The sequence below is a fragment of the Ovis canadensis genome, chromosome 8 (assembly GCF_042477335.2).
Source record: "Ovis canadensis isolate MfBH-ARS-UI-01 breed Bighorn chromosome 8, ARS-UI_OviCan_v2, whole genome shotgun sequence".
In the NCBI taxonomy this organism is placed as follows: domain Eukaryota; kingdom Metazoa; phylum Chordata; class Mammalia; order Artiodactyla; family Bovidae; genus Ovis; species Ovis canadensis.
In genome coordinates, this window is record NC_091252.1 from 41,864,463 (window position 1) to 41,888,801 (window position 24,339).

The 24,339-nt window shown below is 43.0% G+C and overlaps 1 protein-coding gene across 3 annotated transcripts; it reads right to left on the reverse strand.

Moving 5' to 3' along the window:
- Nucleotides 1-837: 837 nt before the first annotated feature.
- Nucleotides 838-23,585, reverse strand: PRDM1 (PR/SET domain 1). 3 transcript variants are annotated; one of them, XM_069599195.1, is made up of 7 exons: nt 23,119-23,585; nt 21,263-21,511; nt 14,762-14,881; nt 10,988-11,240; nt 4,782-5,902; nt 4,212-4,340; nt 838-3,846 (listed from the first exon to the last, which is right to left on the reverse strand). In XM_069599195.1, exons 1-7 carry the CDS (start codon nt 23,158-23,160, stop codon nt 3,274-3,276), a joined length of 2,487 nt encoding a protein of 828 aa, XP_069455296.1. In that variant the 5' UTR covers nt 23,161-23,585; the 3' UTR covers nt 838-3,273. The 3 variants fall into 3 exon arrangements, with proteins under 3 accessions (XP_069455296.1, XP_069455297.1, XP_069455298.1); XM_069599196.1 differs by lacking the exon at nt 23,119-23,585 and adding an exon at nt 21,782-22,063; XM_069599197.1 differs by lacking the exons at nt 14,762-14,881; nt 21,263-21,511; nt 23,119-23,585 and adding an exon at nt 12,283-12,517.
- Between the last annotated feature and the right edge of the window lie 754 nt (nt 23,586-24,339).

Consider the following 24,339-nt stretch of genomic DNA (forward strand, 5'->3'; position numbering starts at 1 on the left):
TGAAACTCAATTTTTGCTTTTTGTTTGTGACTGGACAAAGGTTAGTGTCTGGAAGTGTCAGTGGACAAGAAGTAGATCCATTCCCAACACATAACCCTTGGGACCACATGGCCAGGCTACTGTGATCCCTGTGCTTCATACTAAAAGTGCCCAGAGGCCTGTCAAACAGCTTTCTTGAAATTTGTTTTAAATTGCACAAGTGGCAAATCTACTTCCTGAGTTAAAATGTGAAGGGAAAAAAAATACTGTAGCACATAGGGCAGAAAACCTACGCAGAAGATTCCCTATGGTTCCCTGTGGGGTGTTGACTGCTGAAGCAAAAATAATGCCACCAATGGGCAACATGCTCCTCAGGCTCCCAGCGCTCCCCAGAGCCCCTTACCCATGAACTGGCTGGGTCCACACACACATCCTGGATCAAGGCTAGGATGGCATTTCTGGACTTAATCCAAGTCTTCCTCACCTCACTACCACCCCACTGCCCATCAACTAAGTAAAACAAACAAAAAAGTCCAACAAAAGCAAACAATAGCTGGCTCATGCTTGAAATGCTTTTCTTAGAAGACATTTTTATGGCCCATAATTAAAGACTAAATTCTTACACTGTCGATTTATGAGAGGCAGGTGATCAACTGTGTCCGATCACTGACAAATGCAGTCGCCAATGGAGGTGGGAGAACTAGGGAATCGTCTCTGTGGGGGATGGAGGATGGGGGTGGGGACATGAACAGGAGGGAGGTAAACTGTCAGGTTCAGAATTTGTCCTAAGGCCACCCTTACAGTACGGTTAAGGTGTTGCTCCCTCACCCTTCACTCAAGACGCTGGACAAGCACTGGTAAAGCATCAACATTTATATTTAATTTACATTTTGACAATTTGCACATAAATAACAATGTAAACCAGTACGTAAACATGATAGTTTGTTCTAGCAAAGTAAAAAGCCAATAACTTTGGTCAGTTTTAACTTTGAGTAGAAGAAAGAAAAAAAAAAAACAAAAAACCACTGTTGATTGTGGGCTCAACATTCACATGTAAGAGGCCTCAGAGGGAAAGTCAGATGGTACAGAGAATTACGAAGTCTCAAGCCACTGTGCAGGTCTCAGTAAAAATTTCCACTAACAAGAAAGCACGAGAGGGAAAAAAAGAGAACAAATGAGTGATGGGGAATAGAATGTATTTGATGTCAATGTCAGAGTATGATTCTTTCGTTTACTTATAATCAAGGACTGTTTGTCAAATACTGTTCAAAAAAAATATCATAGTCAGTTTCATTATTTAAAGAAACAGATCAGTAAGGCTCTTAGGTTTCCCTGGATTATCCTAAATTTGTTGTTCTCTTCTGTAGGCTGAGATTAGTTGCCACAGACCAAAATGCTGAATATATAATTAACCAGGTTGATTAGTGATCCATCAGTTATTTAAGAAGGAAGGAGAGGAAGAGAGAGAAGTTACAGTGGTTGATGGGATTTCTATTTCTGGGACTTGGGTGTGACCACATCAGAATGTGACAAAAAAAAAAAAGCTATCTTAGATTGTCCTTAATAGTTTAAAAAGGTATGTCTCTTTCTCCCTGGTTGTTATGCGGTCCCCACCTTTGCACCAAGATTTTAGGATCTCTTACAATACCAAGGGGGTGCCCAAGCTCACCAATGTAGTTGTGAGGTCATTGTTAATTAAGCAGAGAGTCAGAAAGGGTTTTTTTTTTTTTTTTTGCCATTAGGAAAGAAGGATCTTTTACATGTTTTGGCTCACAATTTTAAGTGGTTATAAATATATTATATATACATGGTATAGTGGTATAAATAGATTTATAAATATACATCATTGTCCGCTACACCTTGAATGCCAACGTGTCATCTTTGGGCTTAGCAGAGGACGAGGCAGAATGGGACGCATTCCATCTTTCTGGCGCACGCATGCTCTCTCCTCTTGAGTAGCAAATCATTAACGATGCCATCACTTCCTGCACTACTGGACACACTCAATGAGGTAACTGTTGTTGAACAACTTTGCAATGCCCTTTCTTCTTCAATTAAATTAACCATAAAACGTAAAAACACAAATACTGAGGAAAGTCTGAGTTGCACAGAAAAAACAAATACAACTGATGTATTGGGGACAGGAATGTTCATTACCCGCTTTGACCCTAAAACAACGAGAATACCCGTTTTCTGGTTTTTGGTTTTTAAAGTGTGGCCCGAACCTGTCTAACTCAAATCCTTCCTGGTGGAGCACCATGCTTGTGCAATTTTGACGTGATAACAAAAAAGACCAACAACAAAAACACCTGGACTCATGCCCCCAGACCTCACCCATACAAAACCACCTGTGCTTTGGAAACATTTTGCAGTGGTTTTAAACATGGCATTTTGTCTTCTTCACATTTTCAGATAATACATTGGGATGCTAAAGTCTCATGGCCACTCCAAATGGTCACATGACTTTGGGGGTGGGACGACGCTGTTTTTTTGAAGAGGGAGACAGACTGGCAAAGCCTTCTTACCACCTTTCTGGTAAATCCGTGATTGGGGGCAGGAATGCTGAACTCTCTACAGAAACATACAAGATTTTTATTTCTTCTACCTATTACTGGGTAATTCTGCAAACATACCCCCAAATTATGTTCAAATGATACAAGGCTGTTCAAATAATATAATCCTGTGAATGAACACATCAACTGCCTAACTTTGGCAATACTCAAACCTCATTTTCAAATCATTATTATAGAGGGAAGTTGACTGAAGTAATGTTATCTGTTTACTAAATCTTAAGATACTTAAAACAGATGTGCAGAAATTATCTACAAAGAATGGCCACCAGACAAAAATATAACACTTAACTCAAATTACAAGGAATTCTTCCAGTCATTGTAAACTTTTTTTAATTATTGCTTTTTGAATGATAAATTGTATAATAAATTATGAAGGATTATCATTGAAAAAATAATTATGGCTAGGCAATAGTCTTAGCAATGGGGAGGCTATGCAAACATATTCACACAAATATTCAAAATACAACAGGTTCAAATATATAGATGGGGTGTAAGTAAGTATATATAATAGGTATATATATTGTCTTTGCCTCATTTATGCCCTGAGATTTCAGTAACTTTGGGGTTCCTTCTTTAATTCCAGAGAAGTGAGGGAAACCATCTGCTGTCAGGGAGAGCTTTGCAGAACTGGAATTATGTACAAGCGCTTGCGACGGGCACCCTGACTCGCCAAGTCGTAAGTTAAGAAACAAGACAAAACACCTTTTGTTTTCTGAAAATCTTAAGGATCCATAGGTTCAACTGTTTCTTGTTTGACCTTTACAGGTCCCAGAGGTAGTGGGTTGCTGTGAGGCAACTTCAGGAGGGGCGGCTCTGTTGACTCATAGAGGCTACACCCTGAGAGCAGTCCATTTCCCATGTTTCTTTGCAAAGACACTTTCAGGCCAGTTTCTTCCTTCTCTTTTCTGACCACGGCCAGAATCTCGTTTTCCACCACAGAGGTCACGTCGATGTTGTCCTCCATGTCCTCCAGCCGGTCGGCATTGTCGCTGATGTCAAACTTCTCAATTTCTTCGTTGATTCTGGTCAGGTCCTCCAGAGGCAACACAGTGGCTGGGGCCACAGGACAGTGCCCCTTCAGGTGGACCCTGAGGCTGCAGAAATGGATGTAGCTCTTGTGGCAGTGGGCGCACTTGTGGGGCCGCTCCCGGGTATGTAGGCGCTTGTGGAGTTTCAGGTGCACAAACTGGGTGAACTTGGCAGGACACACCTTGCACTGGTAAGGTTTCTCTCCGGAGTGGAGTCGCAGGTGGGTCTTGAGATTGCTGGTGCTGCTAAATCGCTTGTGGCAAACCTGCAGTGTGGGGAGGGAGGCAGAGAAGGGAGGAGGGAGGCAGAGAAGGGAGGATGGAGACCAGAAGGTTAAGAGCTGCCAAGGGGAGGTGCCAGCTGCCCACCCACACAGGACAACCTGGGAGGGGAAAGAAAACTCCCTGTGGCCCCTCACCGCAGCGTTAGGCAAATTGGGCAACGTGGGGATGCTCCCACAGGGTGGTGTTTCCCTCCCCGACCATTGTCCACCCAGTGGAAGCCGGCTGTCTCATCTCATCAGCAGCCTAAGGAAGGCAGAATTCTTGTGCTGGTTTAGGACACCAGGAGGGTGACTGCTGAGACACTGTCTGCAAAGGTCGAAAGTTCTACCCAGAAAACACTGCCCACCTGGCATTCATGTGGCTTCTCTCCTGTGTGTACCAGGTAGTGTTTCTGCAGATGGGCAAGCTGAGTGAAGCCCTTGTTGCACGTCTGGCATTTGAAAGGTCGTTCTCCACTGTGCACTCTGAGGTGGACCTGGAAAGAAGCCACAACACCTTAGCTTGGCTCCCACTCTGCAGGCTGTGAGAGTGAATGTCCCGGCTCAAAGACTCAGGGCATTTAGGATGCAAACCTCTTAAGCATCAAGGTGAAGTCTTAGAACAAATCAAACCCCAATGTGAGTTTCGGAACACTCTGTCGTGTCTGAGCTAAAGAAAAGTCACAGGCTAGGCAGGGACTCCACACTGATCCTCTAGCCCAAACCTCAGATGTTTATTAATCAGAAGACACTTGGGGGAGGGGAAGTAACGGGTCCCAAGCTGCGTGGCCGACGATGCCATGCCAGGGTCTTACAGGGAAGAAACCGCAATCTACAACCCGCAGAAGGTTTAAGTACTCAGGCGCGCTGTGTGTCCTCCCGGGGACAGACCGCGCGTTTTGGGGGGTGGGGGTAGGGGGTGACCACGCCAGGCCTACCTTCAGATTTGAGAGCTGCCCGAAAGTCTTGGCGCAGACGTTGCACTCATACTTGATCTTGCCGTTCTGCTTCTTCAGCGGGTAGGGGAGCGTCTTGTAGCCAGTCATGTTTCTTTTGTTCTTGATGAGATTCACGGCCTCCTCGCCTCCGGGGGCCGCAGCGGCCGCTGAGGTAGCTTTGGGCTGCACCACGTGCTCGGCCGTGGCGGCGGTCCCGGCCGTCGGGGAGCCGCTGGTGGGGGTGCAGGCCTTGTCCTTCAGGCTGGCGGCCGCCCCGGGGAGGGAGAAGGCACTGTGCGGCGCGGGCACCAGCACCTCCCGGGGGTGCTCGGGCTGCAGCAGGCGGCGCGCCCCCTCTGAGGGCAGCGAGCTGGGGAGCGAGGCGGGCGCCAGCATCGGGGGAGGCAGGCCGCCCCCGCCCAAGAGGCTGCTGTACACCGGGTACAGCCTCGGGAAGAGGCCGAAGCTGTTGAGGCTGTTGATGTTGCCCACGGCAGCGCCCAGGCCGTTGCAGTTCATGCCGTAAGGGGGCAGCAGGAACTTGGGATAGTGCGCATTGTAGGAGGGGATGAAGGCGGGCGGCAGGTGGGTGGGCGGCCCGTAGCCGGCGAAGGAGCCCAGCCCCTCGGAGGCGGCCCCGTAGGGGGCATTCAAGTAGGCGTAGGAGTCGCGGGCCTCCTGGGGGCCGGGGGCCAGCGGCGACACCGTGTTCCCGGGGCTGCTGTGCGGGCTGCAGCTCTGCAGGCTCCGGTCCGGGCTGCTGCGCGCCGAGGGGCTGGGCGTCGCGGAGGACGGTATGGGGGAGTGAGTGACGTAGGGCGGCCGCTCCATCCCGTAGCATCCCAGGGGTGCTTTCAGAAAGTCTTCCGGGAGCGGGGCGCGAATCGGGTACACCACGCGCGGGTAGAAGGGCATCTCCGGGCTCCCGTCTTTCCTGAAGTCATCCGCGTCCTTCTCGGAAGAGAGGGGTGAAATGTTGGAGCGGTGCAGGTCCTTCCCTTTGGAAGGGCGGGAGTCCAGTTTCAGGATCTCTTTGACGCTGTACTCTCTCTTCGGGACACTCTTGGGGCACAGTTCATGCTTCTCAGTGCTCTGCTGCTTTGGACGGCCCTGGGTTTGTGCTGAAATAAAGAAAGGGTGATGATTACTCAGAGGGAGACAGAAAATTGAAGCGACATTGCCCAGGCTTCTCTCTCCTTGAGCAAACCTGAGCCCCAGCTTCCCCAAGAGGGCCACCTGGCTTCTCAACACCCACTCATTCTGGAAGGCTCATGCCACTCCAGTTCCTCCTCAGCAAAACCGGGTCACGGGTGGCATCAGTCGAATGAATAACATCGTTTGGATGACTGTTTCCACTGGTAGGAACCTCATGATAGAACAGTCCTGTTCAATCTAGAATAGGAGCGTATCTCCATGAAATACTGGGTGTGGGGTGTCACAGGTTAATAAAAGTCACAGTTTACCTAAAGGAAATCAGCACACCCTGTGAACCAGATGTGAAAGATGAAGACCCATTTCAAGTAATAAGCAGTCATCAATTTTCACCTCCATTCTTGTTTAATACGAATTTGATAAAATCCTGTTCAAACTGCCTCTTTCAAACCGATTAGCAAGGTGATGTGAACCCTTCCTCTGGATTTGCTGACAACACCAGAATTTCACTGAGGCTCCGGGTCTCACCAGGCTCCCAGTAATGCTGTCCCCCGGAATCACAAGGTGTTACCTAGTCATCGCTGCCAAACCACAAATGGCACTTTCCGAGCCAGTTCAATTACTTAGAGCACCAAAGAAAACAGGCAGCGAAGATGAACACACTTATTCCAAAAGATGGCATATTATTACTCGGTAAATAGACTGTTGAGGAACAGCAGCAATGTTCTTAAACAGAGCCTGTTTACGACAGGTTCTCCAGGCCATGCCACCAGCACTGCTCCCTCCAAACACGCAGAACGAAAGATGCTTTCGGGAAGACACCAACCAGCCAGAGCTGGGAAAACCGACCACTCCCTGCTCAGCCTTCCCTGGAAACCAAAAGTAAAATACAAGCTGCTTGGTTGGAGCTCTGATTACTGGCTGGTAGGCACTCCAGCCTGCACACTTGCCCTCAGTGTAGGGAGAGACAAAGGATCAGCTGTGGGTTTGTATAGATGCCATGAGAGGCAGGAGAGCTCTTGGCCTCAGCCTGAGAAGAAGGCAGGCTCGGGGGACCTTGCTAAGCCTCCGTAAAAGCATCATTTTGTTGTCCCTGCTTGATTTAATGGAGAAGAACTCTAGGCTTGATTGATACCTGATAGGTCTAGAAATGAACTCTGTGGACTCCAGAGTCTGAACTCTTCAAATCCATTCTCTAGGCTGACAGGCTTGAGGGATTCGGTTCCAGTTTGAGAGCCCCCTCAGAATGTTATCTCTGCTGGCTGTTATCAGTTACTCCCGGGTGAGCCCGAAGCCCCAGAATAAACACAGCCCAGACACCATCAGGGAAGATGCTGATGGGGGCAGTGATGGAAAGCTTGTTGAGGGAGAGGGATTTCTGAAGCCATGAAACCAAAATAAATACCCCCTTATCAGGCCAATATCAGTCTTTCAGTGAGGCTCAGCAGGCAGGAAGTTCAAATTGTCACTTTTGTTTTTTAAAGCTGAAATGGTAAAAGAAGAGAGACAACTAAGTTGGAAAGCTGATAGGCAAGGCATCTCACAGCCACAGGAGGGAATTTTGAGGCAAAAAAAGAATGATTTGGAGGCAACCATATAGGCTCAGGTTAAAAAAAAAAAGATATAACCCTAAAAAAAAAGAAAACACAGAAACTTCACCATCACAACTTTCTGCCATTTTTATGTGGCAAATTACATCTAAGTCTCCTAATTTTTTCTAGTAGCTTCAACACTCTCTGGGTTTTAAAATTCAATAAATTAAAGTTATAAGCAGGAAGTTTTAATCTGTCCATAGCACTGCCCTCCTATTTAGTCAGGTGTTATTGCTGAGCATCTCCATAATCCAATTATTGAACTGCTGCAGAGCTAACAATCAAGCCAACAGCAAGAAAAAGTTGGAATTTATTATTTTCTATGCAAAATACTGAGCAGAGTGTGCCTAGTGTATCATAGCTCCATGATAAATGTTCAGTATCTCTTACACCTTCACAAAAACACATTTGTTTCCTATTAAAAAAAAAAATATCCGGAGAGCAATATCAGCCCCCTCAGGCATTCTAATGTGTCAGTCACGGAATCTGTGCACGTGTCTGCTAAGTCACTTCAGTTGCGTTCGACTCTGTGCGACCCTGTGGACTGCAGCCTGCCAGGCTCCTCTGTCCATGGGATTCTCCTGGCAAGAATACTAGAATGGATTGCTGTGCCCTCCTCCAGGGGATCTTCCTGATCCAGGGATCGAGCCCGTCTTTTATATCTACCAGCACTGGCATATGGGTTCTTTACCACCAGCGGCATCTGGGAAGCCCTCATGGAGCCTACATGAAGGTATATTTAAAAAAAACCATCCTTCAGTAGCTGAGTAATCAGTGGAGCTGGTGTCATTTCTGACTCTCCCACTCAGCAGCAGCTTGAGTTAACTTGAAAAAGAAAATCAAGATCTGTTTTTGTTCTTAATTCTTTAATGGCTGTAGGCGGACGGAGTCATTTCAAGAGTGAACTGCTTCTGAAGGCTCTGAATGGCTTAATTATGCCGACTCACATTTTCGATCTATAATAAGAACCCCCAAGACTATAAGAAAGAACCTAGAAGTTCTGCAGTAGGCAAAACAAAGTCTGTTTTCAACTGAAACTGAGAAAGCAGATTAACATTTAGAAGTCTATAATTTGGTCAACTGTTTTCTAGATGGGCTAGTTAGATAGACTGAAAAAATATATATACCAAAAAAAAAAAAAAACCTTGGGAGGATAAGACTTAAACCTAATAATTCCTACTCCTTTTTTTTTTAATAACTATATGTGATTTCTGGCTACTTATTTTTCTTGACCTCAGTTTTCTTCAAATCTCTTCTCCTCAAAACTCTACCAACTGAACCATCACTGCCAGTTTAAAGCCCCCCCAGAGATTCTGACACAGGCCTCTACTGTGCATGAAACATGGAACCCAACACAACTCATTTGAAGGCACAATCTACCTGTTAGGCCTGATGAAATAGTGGAAATTTTCCTGATCAGCATCTCAATCATGTTACCACACCTAAGACAACTGGTTTCACAACAGGCAGCAGGAGTCTTGGCTTACTGTGACTGGTTATTGTGAATTTTCATTCTGTACTACGAATACTGGACAGTGAATGGGTACCTGAAAATGTTCAACCACCATTTAGAAAAAACTCTGCATAAACAACAACAGATATTTGAGGGAACAAAGGTGTCATTTCATAGAGAATGTAACAGTTCCTTCAAAGCTCAAAGAATAACCATTTGAACCTGAAAAATTCTGTGCTGAGCCTTTTGCTGGGGAATAAAAATGCAAGGCCTTTAGGACCTTTCTTTGTGCGGAAGGAGGTGAGGGATGTATGTGAAAAAACTTCTTTGTGGTTACTGCAAAAGTCACCAAGGTGGGTCTTTTAAAATGGAGTTACAGTTCAAAGAAAATAAAAAATCAGTCTTTTTTCTGAATCCACGAATGATGGAGCTCAAGGAATGGGAGGAGACCCTCAAGAGGAAGCTGCGGCTATGCTGAGAAAGCCAGGAAGCAGCAGCGCATGTTCCTGGGAGATGGCCTGCTGGAGTGCAAGCTGCCTTTTACCACTGGGCCTGGCACCTCAGAGGGGGAGAGAGCAGAAGGGCTCCTGGGACGCTGGGCACTAGTGACACAATGGGGACTCTTGCGAGTGCTCGAGAGATGAGGGAAAAGACCCACCACCATTGGCCAGGACCTGATTATACCTACTATGCTCAAGCTGGAGGCCAATTTGTTTCCAAACATTTCAAGGTTTTTTTCCCAAACCTCAAGGGTGCACTATATGTGTGTCCATAAGGACCACAAACACAAATTTAAAGATATTATGGTAGAGGTCTTTAAGCTTTTATACCCTCAGCTTTTCAGAAAACTACAAATATAGTCTTGAGATCATTGGGAGAGCAGTCAACTAGACAGTGTGGGGTGAGTACCAAATAGCTATAGAGTTGGATTATACCTGACTAGGATAAGTAATTGGTTTGTTAATTGGCTAAAAATTTAAGTCAAATTCTAATTTATGTTAATATTAACATCCATCCCAAAGGTCTCAAAGGGCAAAATGTGAACTAAAACAATTTAGACTCCAGATAAAGCAAATGGGACAGCAGAGGGATGATTGATGAATCTGGGTAAAGTGTTTCTGGGAATTCTCTGTACTGTTCTTCCAACTTCTCCTTATGTTGGAAATGAGATCAAAACAAAAGCTTACAAAAATTTCAGCATTTAGATGCCAAACTCTGAAACCAAAAGGAGCTGATTTTAAAAATCTGCTTTAAAAGCAGTCTGAGAATATACAACTATAGTTACAACAGGTTGGAATTTTATGGTAAATCTTACATCATTCCTAGAGATCACTTGAGAATGACTAAAACAAAGTAGCCTTTTGCAGAGAGGTCATGACAGCAACTTTAACCAATAGAAAAGTAAAAGCTTATAAACCTAAGGAACTGAAAATTTGTTAAGATAAAAGTGATAGGTGGTTACTGTAATACCGATCAGGAGATCAGATAATTAGGTTTTTACCATAAGGAAGGAAGCGAAGATATAAAATCTTCAGGGTTATCCATTTTGAATAAGATTTGAAAAATTATAGCTCCAAGTTTTTTTAGAAACAATTTATGTTTCACATCAGACCATAACTTGATAACCAAATGCGCATCTACATTTCAAAGCATATTTTAAGCACTGACAAATTACCACAAACAAGGAACTATACCTTTCATCCTTGGCATGTCAGAACTAATCTCTATTACAATATAATCCTACCTGTCCCCTTTTGGACAGATTAGCATTGGACCTTTATTTCTTCCTGTACATTCAGAGTTGTTCTTAGTAGATTTTAAATGATCAAGTTTCATTATAGGGAATAGAGACTGAAAAAAATTGTTTTTCTCTCCCCAGTGCTGAGTTTAAGCCACCTACTTGGCCCATCAAATGAAGCCATGTAATTAAACAACATGTTATTAGTGCAAAGGGGGCAGAACTGACATTACTAGCATTTTTAATTTTTTTTTTTCTGTAATCCACTTACTGAGATTCATCATTGTCAGCTCTCCGGGATAAGGGTAGTGAAGCCTTTCTGCAAAGTCCCGGCAGTACCACACAAGAAGCTCCTGGTTGGCAGGGATGGGCTTAATGGTGTAGAAGTAGATGTTCATGCCATTCTGACAGGCGGCCAGGTTCTGCTCCCGGGCAGAGTGTGCTGGGTTCACGTAGCGCAGCCAGTTGCTCTTCTCCTCATTAAAGCCATCAATGAAGTGGTGAAGCTCCCCTCTGGAATAGATCTGCGCAAAAGAGAAGAGAGACATGGAAAAGAAAGCCCCCAGTGCAACGGAAAGCTTGCCAGCACCTCTGAGAATACACAGCAAGTGTGATTTCTGGTCCCTGACTGCCTCGTTAGAAAAGGAAATCAGTTTAGCCGGAGTTATCTTGAATCAGCAGAAATAAGGGAGGAAACAGGGGAGGCACGCTTTGTCAGTTACCTTTTCCATTTCAGTTTTAGGGTCTTTTCATGTTTGGGGAAAAGCTACAGAAAAATGAAACACAAGATTTGGTTTAAGGAGCTGGCACACCTCGTACTCTATCTGGTAGCGCAGTGAATGGCACACAGGCAACACTACTGGCTTGAGTTCCGATCATTCTGACTTTTAATGCTTTGAGTCACTAGGTATTAGACTAACCCGACTGAGTACGTCAAACTGAGTCTCTCAGCTTTTTCTATGGCCTCTGTACTTGCCGTTTCCTACACCCCCGCCCCGGGCTTAAACTCTGCAAACATCCTCCACCCCCAAGCCTCATAGTCCAGCAGTAACACTTGTTCATATGAATACTTGGAACTTTGCCTTTTTGTGGAAACGCTGGGTGGGGCCAAGGTGAACTTCACCTGCCATAACAAAGTGAACACTGGGACAGAAGCCAGCATCTGACAGTCAGTCTACTGAGAAGTCACTTTTCCTCCTGATTAATGTGTTCGGCCTTGTGCTTTTCTTCCAAGGCTGAGGAAGGGAGAGGGAACCCTCTTATCTGTGAGGAGGTTGGCTAAGACACCACTCACAGAGCCATAGGGTTTGTGTTTTTGGAAGAAGAGGTAAAAACCATGTTGTTCTTTAAAAGCAATACAAAATGAGAAATTCTAAGTTTGTCCTAAAGTAATACTACTTCTGGTTAGCAGATATCTTCAGGCCACTCAGTAAAAAGGTAGTCTTACTGAAACGACTATAAACAGACCCTTTACCTTCCCCAGAAAGTTTCTCTTTCCCTCTTTTTAAGATATAGCAATCTCATCTTCAGACTTAAGAAAGATCCTTACACATATACAAGCAATACCTGGTTTTCTGCATCTTGGAGGCTCCAAGTCATAGGGCATGATTCACAGCAGTTTTGCTCTAACCGGACAGCAGGTCATTGCTTTGTTCTTAGTCACATACTGACTATGTTAATTTCTAAAGTGTTTCTGTATTTCGCTCAAACGTTATCAGAGACAAAAAGGAACTCTGTCCCTTTAACACAGGCAGTAAACACCAGAATCACTTTCTTTTAAGAGTAACTTCCTGTAAATTGTGAAGGGGGAAATACATGTGGCTTCATCAAAGCAGCTTGTGAGAGCTTTTGCGGTGTGTTTTGTTAAGAGAAAATGGAACAAGGCTGGGTGAATTCTGCTATCAAGAGGGGTTTTCAAGTTTGTTTACTCTGATGTGCAAACTTCCAGGAACACGGGGTTCCATCACTCTTGCACTCTTCGCTGGGCGGAAACTGCTTTCTAAAGCTTCGGGTATGTTGATTCCAGTCAGTCTTCCACAGACTACAATTTACTGTATCCTCATTTTAAAACAGAAATGTCAATGCCATGAAGTCACACACACACACACACCCACAAGAAAATAAAATAATGATACGTCAGATGAACACTGCTGCCTATCACCCTCCCTTTATTTCCATATATTATCAAGAAGATTAAAAACGTGCTGACTCATAGCACAGTTACAAGAAATGTCACTGGTTTCTCAACTTGAACATCCCTTCTCTTCTGTGTGTAATTTGCATGAAACTTTTTCTTTCCTCACAACAGATGTTCATATTCCTGCCAACAAAATCAGGATGCTTTTAACAACATGTGGGGAGTTATCTCCTACAGTATCCTTTGCATGTGAAGGACCAATTCAAATAAATCCTCTCAGGGAAAGCATTTCAGCTACTTAAGAGTGAATCTTCAATAAACTAGGGAACTGAGACAGAGATGGGAGGTTCTTAAATATTTCTTGTCATTTTTTTTGAAAGGACCATGCATTAACCAGACTAATGCTGGATTGTTTTAATTCAGACCTTAGACTCAAGAATTACAAACATCTATGGCTCACTTCTCAGAAGACCTTAGGCAATAAAGGCAAAAGTGCACTCACATTTTACCCATTATTAGTCAGGTATTAAATGTATTTTAAGTATGAGTAATTATTAAATTTGTGAGCACGCAATTCATAGTGGAAAATTCTCAGTGATCTCTTTTGTTCGGAAAATAGTAAAATAGATTTCTTAAAACACAAAACTTCCTGGGTTTAAAAAAAAAAAAAAAAAGCTTGTTTCTTAGGACAGCTTCTAGGTGATCACAAAATATAGGTCTTTTATAAAAATACTTGTCCAAAAAATATAAGCATTCTAGGAAAACCTGACCAGAATAAGTATAATATGGACTTCCCCGGTGGCTCAGTGGTCAAGAATCTGCCTACCAACGCACAAGACACAGGTTCAATCCCTGGGTCGGGAAGATCCCCTGGAGAAGGGAATGGCAACCCACTCCAGTATTCTTCCCTGGGAAATCCCATAGACAGAGGGGCCTGGTGGGCTACAGCCCATGGGGTCACAAAAGAACAGGACACAACTTAGCGACTAAACAAGTATAATACAGTTTTTGTTGCTACCATGCAACTGTTTCTTGAAAGAATTTCAATAAAGGTTTCCCAGGAATCATGTACATTTTATGCAAGTCTATATACATACATATAATTGCTTTTAAATTTATTTTCTAATTGAGGAAATGGAGTATCCAAAGACATGGATGGGAAAATGGAAAACGTCCACTTTTTTCTATTCATTCTCATCCATCTATTCATTCTCATCCAGGGTCTTTTACCAAAAGATTCTATCTAATTAGCTCACCTGTGAGATTCTTTCTAACTGTGATATTCCAAAGGAAACTGGATTGACTAGATGGGATGTTAAAGGAAAGTTTATCATCTTGAATGTTGTAAGCATCTCCCTTACACTATGGAATAACTTATGTATTGTCAAATCCAGTAGTTTCATGGTACAGATACAGTTAAACAGGATGAGCCTTGTAGTCCATTTCCATTCCTCCAGTACCATCTTCTATTCATCCTTCCTAAATGGCATTTATTTTCAAGGTAATTCACTTGTGATTACTCGTCCATTCAATTAAAGTTAAGTCAGCAAGAAATCAAGAAGGGTTGAAATCTAAGGTGACTCATTACTACTTCCTTGCACAGAAATGCAAATGAACTTACCCTTGAAGCAAGCAGCAAACTGTTTCCTTTCATCACAAAACTCTAATGAATCGCAAAAATTAAGATTCACACAGACCACCTCCTTCACCCCAACTACCTTCAAGCTGTGTTTCCCAGGCTGAATTTTGAACCAGTTTCGTCACAATTGCTTAGAATTCCCTGTGTCCATGGGGACCCTGAATATTGTGGGGAGCTCCAGGACAGTTGAAAAAGGAAGTGACCCAGCAATTTTAGTTTCATTTTTTCCCCCTAATACTTAATGAGTAGGGAAAATTTTCTCTACTTACCCGCCAAAAATATTTCCTGTTGGCGTTCTTGGGAACTGTATCACTGGTGTAGATTTCACCTATTAGAGGTCCAAAACGTGTTCCCTTTGGTATGTATTCTTTACTCACCACTCCAGTAATCTAAAGGGGGTAAAACACATGAAACAGTGAGTTCAACAGTAAAATATGAATCGATCTTTTCATTTCAATGAACTGAATTGTCAAATGGTAATACCACCAATAACAAAATTGTGCTATGGAGAGCAGACATTAATGGTGCCTATATAATTAACGAGCTTGACTTTTGGGGAAGACTATCTGTTAAACTCACAGATCATCAGCAAATATTCAGCCAAGTATAACAGTCTAGTTCTCTGGTGACTGAGGGTCCAATATTTTTTATTAATACTTTTTATGCTAGAAGAACAGAGTGGGTAAAACTATTCCGGTTTAGAATGAGTTTCGAATGCTGCAGAATTAGACAGTCAAGGTTAGATCATTTTAGCCCGTTCCTAGTTTCCTATTTCTTCTTCTCCCTCAAACCATAAATACAGTGTACTTAAGGGGAATAAAATAGTTTTAACCTCAGAAACCAAAGTAATGTTCTTTGGTTGTTCCACAAAGGCCTAAGGAACCAGAAACAAAACATAATATATTTTTTTCATTCCAGATGAGGTTTTTTTTTTTTTTCCCCTTTATTTATAACTTGTAAGTTCTCTTTGGTAGAAGGAAATTCTTTCAAGTAACTTTGCTCTTCTCTAGCATCTTCTGCTCAACCAGTGGTCAAAAGTCTTCCTTTGAAATGGAATTTATACCTAGGAGAGCTGTGGGTTCTAAGATCTGAGGAAATGACTTTCTTAGACTGGATGGATCACACATTTGACTTTGGAGGGCCTTGCTAAAAAGAAACATGTTAACTATACCAGTTCCTCCCTGATGGTAAATTTCTTGGGGTGGGGGTTGGGGTTTTAAAAAAGTCACCAACCACTAATCAGGAAGCAATTCATCATTATTCAAAAGAACTCTGTAACAGTCCCTTACAACATTTTGCAGTACATTTTGTTTTGTTTTTTTATTCACTCACTTTCCCATTTTGATTTTCTTTTCACCCAAAACAGCCTACAAATCACTTACTGAATGCCTTATTGATATGGACCAAGAGGAGAGGTAAAAACATATTTATTTCCAGTTTTTATTATCCCTGGTGGCTCCTTTCTAATTGTGCACCTGAAACGGTAGGCCTTTATATATGAATCAATAAATGTTTGCAGTGGAATTTAAGATTTTGGTTTTGATATACACTGATACTTCATTAAATCGCATCAACAACTGAAATCTTTGTTTAAAAGGATACAGAACACACCTACACGCTTGTGACAGACCAGTCTTTCTCATATACATGACTTAAAAATTAATTTTAAAAATTTAATATTAAATATACAAGCCAATGGAGCATACCCAGACTGGAAAGACAGAAAAAAAGAAAATTTCCTATACCCAACACAAGTTGAAACAAGGCTGGTGAGCTCGAGTGTTATTTTTGGTCCGTTATGAATTTCTGGCAAGAGCTGAAAAAAGCAGATGTTCATTTCATTCTCCTCCCCTGCCTCATTTACATCTATCTGCCCTTTCAATAACAGTTCATCGTTATTGGCATATGTTGGCAGTATAGCTCTGAGGAGTACTTTATAAAATTCTTGAGTTAAAAAAAAACATCCGAGAGCTTAGGTAGACTTATTCAGAGGTTATTGTTTATTACATATTATTGAAATGAATTGGAAAAATTCATGGAATTGGCTTTTATGGCAGAAATCACTTGGCATTCATATCTGAGTGATTATTCCATAATATTAAAATGATAAACAGGAAAAACAAATAATGTCATTCACTGGTGAGCCAATGATTAGCAGCTGATATTTTCAACATATCCACTTTAAAGCAGTAATTTTTAAAAAGGTACTCAACTGGTTTATCAACTTTGTTTTAAATTATAGTCTCTTGCATACAATGTCTTGGGAGTCAGAGCTTGATTACCAACAAATAGTATGACATCGAGGTCAGGGTTTTTCTCCTGAATTGCCATTCTTTTAACCAATGGGCTTCGTATTCAGCTCTCAATCCTACACTAAGAAAATATACAACATTTTCTTATGGTCCGAAAGAAGTCAACCAGCAACTTGTTCCTACAAAAGAATTTGCAGAAGACATACGCCACCAAACATCTTTGAGGGCAGCCATAGGAAAGTCACTGGAGAAGATATGAGAGGGCATTAAAGGGCGCCATCAATAGCCATACAAATACAACTCACCAGGTAAGACAGGAGAGCAATTTGTCCGCAAAGGGAGGTCTAGGGAAATCCTCAAGTCCCAAACAAATAAAAGAGCCTCAATACCAGATTATCTTTACAAGTGAGACAGAACACTAATATTTTAAGTTCTGAGATCCATAGAGCTTTGGGTACTTATATACTCACACATGAATAAATAGACACCAAATCATAGAATTTTGAGGCTGGAAGGAACTGTTTAGCTCATATACGATCTCTATCCATTCCCAGTTCAGCACCCTATCTCACAATCAGCACCTTCATCTCAGATCCTTATCTGAGAAATTATTCAAAGAGGACATAAGAGCTACTATAACTAAGATTCCAGCTCTAAGACTCCTGAGCTCAGCCAGGTAACCGGAGCGGGGATCAGAACCAGGATAGTTTTTAATGGGAAGTAAGTGACTAAGTCCTACTTCTCCCTCTGGCCCTGGAAAGATTTGGATGTGAATCTTAGCCAACAACCAACAACGTTCTATCCTTGGAGCCAGCACATAATGTAGGGAAACCTGGTGTGTGCCTTGAATTTCCCAGAACTAGAAGGACTAATTAAGAATGTGTTCACCTAAGCTCAGGACGGAAACTTCACTGGAACTGACCAGGGTCCTAAAGCATCATTGCTGGGCCGGGACTCCTGTGTGCCTCCCATAAATCTACCAGCGAGAGGATGCTGGCCTTCCCACTTCCCTGCCGGCCTGCTCTTCCCAGCTGTGTGCTCTGTGCTGGGCTGACCCCTACAGATCTATCAACAGCCTCAGTTACACAACATACCCTGAAGTCCAAGACCTGCAAACAAAAAATAGGGCTTGTTTTCCATTTTACGAAATGAAGATGTCACAACTTAGTATGGGTGGACTAGGAGTGCTGAATGAAAGTTTGATAGTAAGGAGAATAATTTTTTTTAAACAAATTCCCTCTTTACGAATATATGAATACACATGAATCTCATTGAGTTTCAAGCAGAAATATCATTCAGGTCTAACGATGGTTTAAGTATCCTCACCCCAAATTATATTAAAATCATTTTAATTACTAGCTACCTCTTCCCCTCCCCCTCAAAAAAATGACTCATTAGATTAAAATTCTATTTTGAATACAAGGATATTTGCATTGAGATGGTTAGTGCTCTGTAGTGAACCAAGACTTCAGCCTGCACTTTACTCCATTGTTTTTAAAAGGGGGTGGAGTGGAAAGAGATGTTTTTGGAAAGTTTCCTTAATTATCTTTATATTAAAGGAAATGCCTGGTTACATGGTCTCCCAATAAAAGGCAGTATGAAGAGGGAATTGCATATTATGGCGAGATACTTTTTACAGATGACTTAATAATGGACTTCAATCAAAATGGACACTGAGTCCCCATCATTGGCCTGATGTTTAATTGCCACACGACGCTGGAGTTCAGGCTCAGAGCCACATAGCCTCTGAATTCAACACAAGCAAGCTCAGTTCAGGCTACGGCTTCTAGAACAGAAGTGTTTAAATCAATCTTTCTGTGTTCAAATATTCACAGTAGATTATTTCAGGAGATCAAGGGGAAAATCCCCCTAAAAGAATAACCCAGCAGTTTAAAAAGTTTTAAAAGTTTTTTGAATAGAACATCTATATTTGGTTTGCGTTTTGGAAATAGGAAGTAAGAACAGCCTCATTAAAGGTGCAAAATGATTCTAAACTAAATCTAAAAATGAAGGTCAAGATCAGAAATATGGTTTGTATGTTTTGTTTTTAAACCAGAAAAAAAAAAAAAGGTGCTGACACATAGCACAAATTCATAATGAAAAATGGTCTTGTTAAAAAAAAAATCCCCAGGATGTCAGCACATCAGTACATAATGTAACATCTTCTGCTACTTAAATGAAAACATTTAAAGAAGGGCAAGATACATCAGTCAGATAAAAACTACATGTACAAAGGCTTTTTTCCTCTTTCCACGGCTTGTGGGACTGAAAGAACTAACTGAATAATGATAATGTAAACATTTCATCCATTCTGAAGGTTCCTGTCCTAGAACTGGTTTGTAGCTATCATACTCTCAATGGCTCAATTTCACAGTTCTCTTTCACCATCCTGAAGGAGCTGTCCTTTTCCAAAATGCAAAAAGGAAGGAAGGAGAAACAGGAAAGCAGGTACACATTACAGAGGGAGCTTAGGCCAGTATTACACTTAAGCTGGTTTCCTGCTTACTTTTATGATGAAGGACTAAAGACATACTGTTCTCTTCAAGCATGTCGGTAAAATCAAATAGGAGAAAATAGAATAAGAGAACCCTAACTTCTTACTAGGTTTGTTCTGAAGGACCCTCCTTAGGAATATAGGTACTGTATGCGTTTTCAGTGCTGAACTACGAAATAAGGAGTTAAACATGCAATGAAAAAACGCCAAACAAGCTTAATAAAGGATTGGTCTGAAGTATGTTAAGACGATAAATAAAACCACAGTGACACCAAGAGGGGCCAGTGTAGCACAGTGTCGAAGCATTAGTTGGAAAGTCTGAAGAACTTTGCTCCCAGTCTGGCTCTGCCTCCAAGTATACACCTTAAGTACGTGCCTAGTCTTTTGAACTTTGGACTAATGATCTAAGGGCATTTTTTTTCTATTTAGCTATTATTTTAAATATAATGATGAAAATTGAAAGACAGGCTAAGAGCTGAAATGAAGACAATACTACAGAACTAAAAGGCAAGGATGAACCAGAGTGGAGGTCTTGACTTTAATCCCAAGCGGCTGGACAGGGCAACACAACACAATTAAAATCTGGGAACAGACCAGTATTTGGTCAAATTTGATCTGGGAAAAAATGCTACACTTTTTAAAGCCACAGACAAACCTTACAGACCCAAACAAATCCTACACTGATTCCACGGGCCACAAACTAAGAGACTTTCTATAGAAAAGGGTGTTACTTTCACAAAAAAGGTGTAATTAAGGCCGACTTCTGGGGTCAAGTTTTTGGTAATGTTCACATACAAATACCATTTAAATTTTGCTTTTCATGAAATTAGCCTCCTCTCTCCCAGTAGGAAAAACGGGGAGGTGGGGGGGAGTTGAGTTTTAATGAAACCCAAAGCAGAGTTGCTCTATTTAATTTTAGACAGCTGTGTCACCCCTCACTAACAACACTGAACTCAGACACACCAACAGGAAAGAGACAAAGTATTTCCCAAATCAGCTCTCAAAGCCTTCAAATACTGTTCCTTCGGGAAGGAGGAAAGTGATTTGACATGGTTGTAATGAACAGTCTCAGGATGGAATTCTGGACTCCTATAGCACAAGACCCCCCTGTCACGACTTTTTAAGGCAGTGACAGATTGACAGTGAGCCACAGGAATGGTGGTGGTAAGTCTGTGGTGGGGTCAATTCCTTCAACTCAGCCCTGCAGTCGACCCACGAGAGCAACTGCAGTAGCTGAAGTCTCAAAACAAGAAGTGGTTCTGCAAGGTTTTTCACAGCTAAACATCACGCCTTGCTATAATCATTATATAAAAGGGTAAACACAAATCCTTCGCTCATTCCAAGTTTGGGTTTTCAACCCCTTTGAAACAACAAAGAGTGTACCCACTTCAGAGGCTAAGAAGGAATCGGCTTGCCAGCCCTGCCAGAGCAAGGGAGCTGCTGCAGATAAACACTGGTTAGCTCTGAAGTCATCCGGACAGAGGACACTTTTACATGAACCTCTTCTCAGTTTACACCATCACTTTAGTTCATAAACACGTCAAGGTTTTGAGAATAATTTTAGAAACCCAGCTAATAAAGCTGGCTCGTTAAAAAGAGACTAAAGCCATCTCGTGACCAAAAGGAGACAAAAGAAACGTGGAAAACACTTTTTTTCAAAGAAAAAGTTTTCTCCCTCCAAAGCAACTGTACTGGGTGATGAGGGCCAGTGAGTCCAGAGCGGCCAGGAAACTTTCTCGAAGCTGCTGACAATTTCACCCACCCCATGCTGCAATTCGGCTTTTCTAAGACATGTCAACTTGCCAAAAGATTTAACTGTTTACTAATTAATATGGAATAGTCAAGAGCTGGAGAAAATAAGCAGGGACAGACTTAGGGCAAGAGAAGGCAATGAAAGAAGTGAATTAAGTGATCAATTATTTACTGATACTTACAGATTCTCACAGATATACAAGGCCTCAAAGGCAAGTAGGGAGATTTGGCATCAGGTGCCAATCTTCTTCAGCAAGAAACCAGAGGCTTACCTCTTTGGTGTTTGTGGCACATTTGAAAAGCAGATTCCTCGGTAAGGAAGCCTCCGCCTGAACCGCAGTGCCTCCTTCCACACCAGAATCCCAGGGGTGGTCATTCACAATGTATGTACACTTCTCCTCAAACTCAGCCTCTGTCCACAGAGTCATATCCGCGTCCTCCATGTCCATTTTCATGGTCCCTTCGGTCCCTTCTGCCAACCCTGGAACCTTCACAGCACTGGAGCTACACTTGGGGGCAGCCTGGAAGAGAAGGGAAAGGCCTTTAATCCCCATTGTCCCGTGGCTCCTCTGAGAGGCTATGACTAATACAGTCGTCTGAAGACTTTAAAAGCAGATGCAGAGTGCTTGGTACAGTTGAGTAAGAGCCAAAAAGCCGTATAAAGATTGCCTTGGAGAAGCAAGGTTTTTAAATGCTATCCTTTAACAACAACAACAAAGAATGTGGCAACCTCATTGGGAGACAAAGTTTAAAAAAGAAAAGAACCACCTCCGAACAATCCCTGGCTTTACCTCTCACAGCAGAAAAATGTTGTGGGCGCCCAGTCCTCTGTCCCAGGACGCCTGGGGTCATGGCCGCCAGACCCTCAACGCTGTGGAAAAGCTGCCTCAGAAAAGTGTCACAAACAAGGAGAGGAAGAGGAAGGAGCTCTGTCTGCCTCTGAATGAAGCTAAAAATGGAAAGCGCGTGTGGTGCAGGAGCGGAACCCAGCCTGCCTTTTCCAAATGGGGAAGACTGAACTTTCCCACCAGCTCCCAACTCAAAACAACTTTCAAAACAACTTGCCCCCCCCCACACCCCCTCTGCAGCACGATCTCTTTCATCCTCTCACATGGAAGGCTGAAAAGGACTGCATCCTGCCAGCATCACTGAGCTGCAGCTTTTCAGAAACCATTTGGACCATAGGAAAAGAGGAGGAAAGATGGGGGTGGGGGACAGGGGGCAAACTCCCCACAGTTTCTTTTGACTGTGGGTATCTCACGCCAGATTGAAAAAGCAAAAACAAAACATAAAACTGTTCAATAGAATTCCCTAAAGAGAATTCCTTTAGGGAGCCCTCAGCTACAAATAGCACTTTCCATTTAAATCTGAAAGTGTACGAATTCCCAGAAGTCACTGATGGGCTACAGTTTACTGTAACTAAAGTTATAACAAATATAGAAGACTCAGAAGACAAGCTCTGCTTCCACTTGTAAAGTGATAAGGGTATTCCCGCAAATCCCCCCCTCACACGCAGGAAAAGTGCTTTCCAAAGAGAGAGAGAGGGGGTAAAAAGGTAAACAACGCCTGCAGTGTTTTCCCATACAGACGTGCGGGGGTAAAAGTAGGAACGTATTAAAAAGGAGTAGGGTATTATTTCCCTGTAAGAACGTGTCCTCGTTAGAATGTAAACACAACACTGTCCAAGTCCTTCAGGGTGGCTTTCCCATTCTGTTTCTTCTCTAAATATGATGACCCCCCTTTTTTAAAAATCAGATGCGAAGTTGTCCTTCCCTCAGTCACGATTGAAACAAACGTGCTTAAGTCTACGTAGTTGCGACACGTACAGTCACGATGCCACATAAGTGTTAAAATAAAACCAAAATTTAAAATTAAGCCAACGCGGAATAGTTACTTTGTTGGACGGGGGTGGGCCGGAGTCACTATTGAAATTTCAATGAACTGACAATTATGCCTAGAACTGAAAGGGTTAATGATTCATAAGGAAAAAGTCTTATAAACGTTTGACAGTGCTAAGTGCCCCAAAGCAGAAGCATTTCTGGTTTATACTGCGACTACGTTAGCCGAAAAGGGGTGGGGAGAGTTTTCAGATCAATTTCAGAATGAAAAACAAGATCAAGTTCCTTACCAAGGTCGTACCCACACGTTTTTCCAAGCAAATATCCAACATCTGAGATAAATGTCGCTCATGCCTAAACAGTCCGCAGTGCTCCGCGTCCCCTCCGGGCCGAAGGCTGGCGCGCACCGCGGCGGTGCCCTTCTGCTCGGCCGCCCGCGCCCGCGTCCCGGCTCCCGGCGCGGACAGGTGCCGCGCTGCTCTGCCTCTCCGCAACACTGGAGGGCCGAGTGTCACGGCTGCGCTTACAGTCTGGGTTAACCCGGCCGGCGGCTCGGCCCTTACCCCCTCCCAGCTTGCAGATTTCCCATTCGTGATTCACTCCTACCAGTCGCCTGAAGAGGGGGCGTGGCCGCACCTGGCCAAGCCGCGTCGAGCTCAGCCTAGGGCTTTCCCCCCAGCCCGCGAGCGCCCAGAGCTTCCTCTCTCCGTATCTGAATTTCAACATTTACTTGGAATCGTGACTTCCCTTTGAAGGCACTTAACCTCCGCGTAGACTCGGACTGTATTGTATTCTAAAGACTCCAGACCGCCCTCCTTCCTGCTGCGGCTTTGTGAGGGGGCGCACATTCCTTAAATTCAGGGAAACCTAAAAAGGATCTAAACTTGTTGGAGTTCCTCGGCCCAGGTCCAGTTAGTTTACAAAACTTACTTGAAAAGAGCACGTGAAAAAGAGCAATTAATTTGCATGTTATGAAATAAGATAGAGCTGTCTAGTCCTCAAGCTATTGCTTGGAAAATAAAGGACTCCTTCCCCCCAACCCCCCGCCCGTCCCGCCCCCAAATTTGTAAGCGTCCATTTCCCCTGATCATTACAGTTCATACTTAGTAAAACTGACTTCCCTCTTTCAATTATTTAGTAAATAGGGAAATACGAAAAAGTTATAATCCTACAGATTGAAATTTCTTTGCCTTTTCTCCCCTCCCCCAAACCCACAGGCAGAGGAGTGTGTTTGCAAAATGTAGAGCATTAATCTGTTTCTTAAAGAGAATGTGGAACTGATCACTGCAAGTGGAAAGCAGACAGAGGCAGTAATTAGTGGAGCTCTTCGTTGGGAGCCCTGTCCGGCTTTTCCTCCAGTCCCAGTCAGTCCTCTGTTGAAGGAAGGACATCCTGTGATGATGGCATACAATGTCCTGTTTGTTTATTATTAAGAGCGTGGACCTTGCATTCCTGCTTCTCATTACAAAACAAACCAGATGCTTTACTTCCTTCAGTGGTCTTGTGCCTTC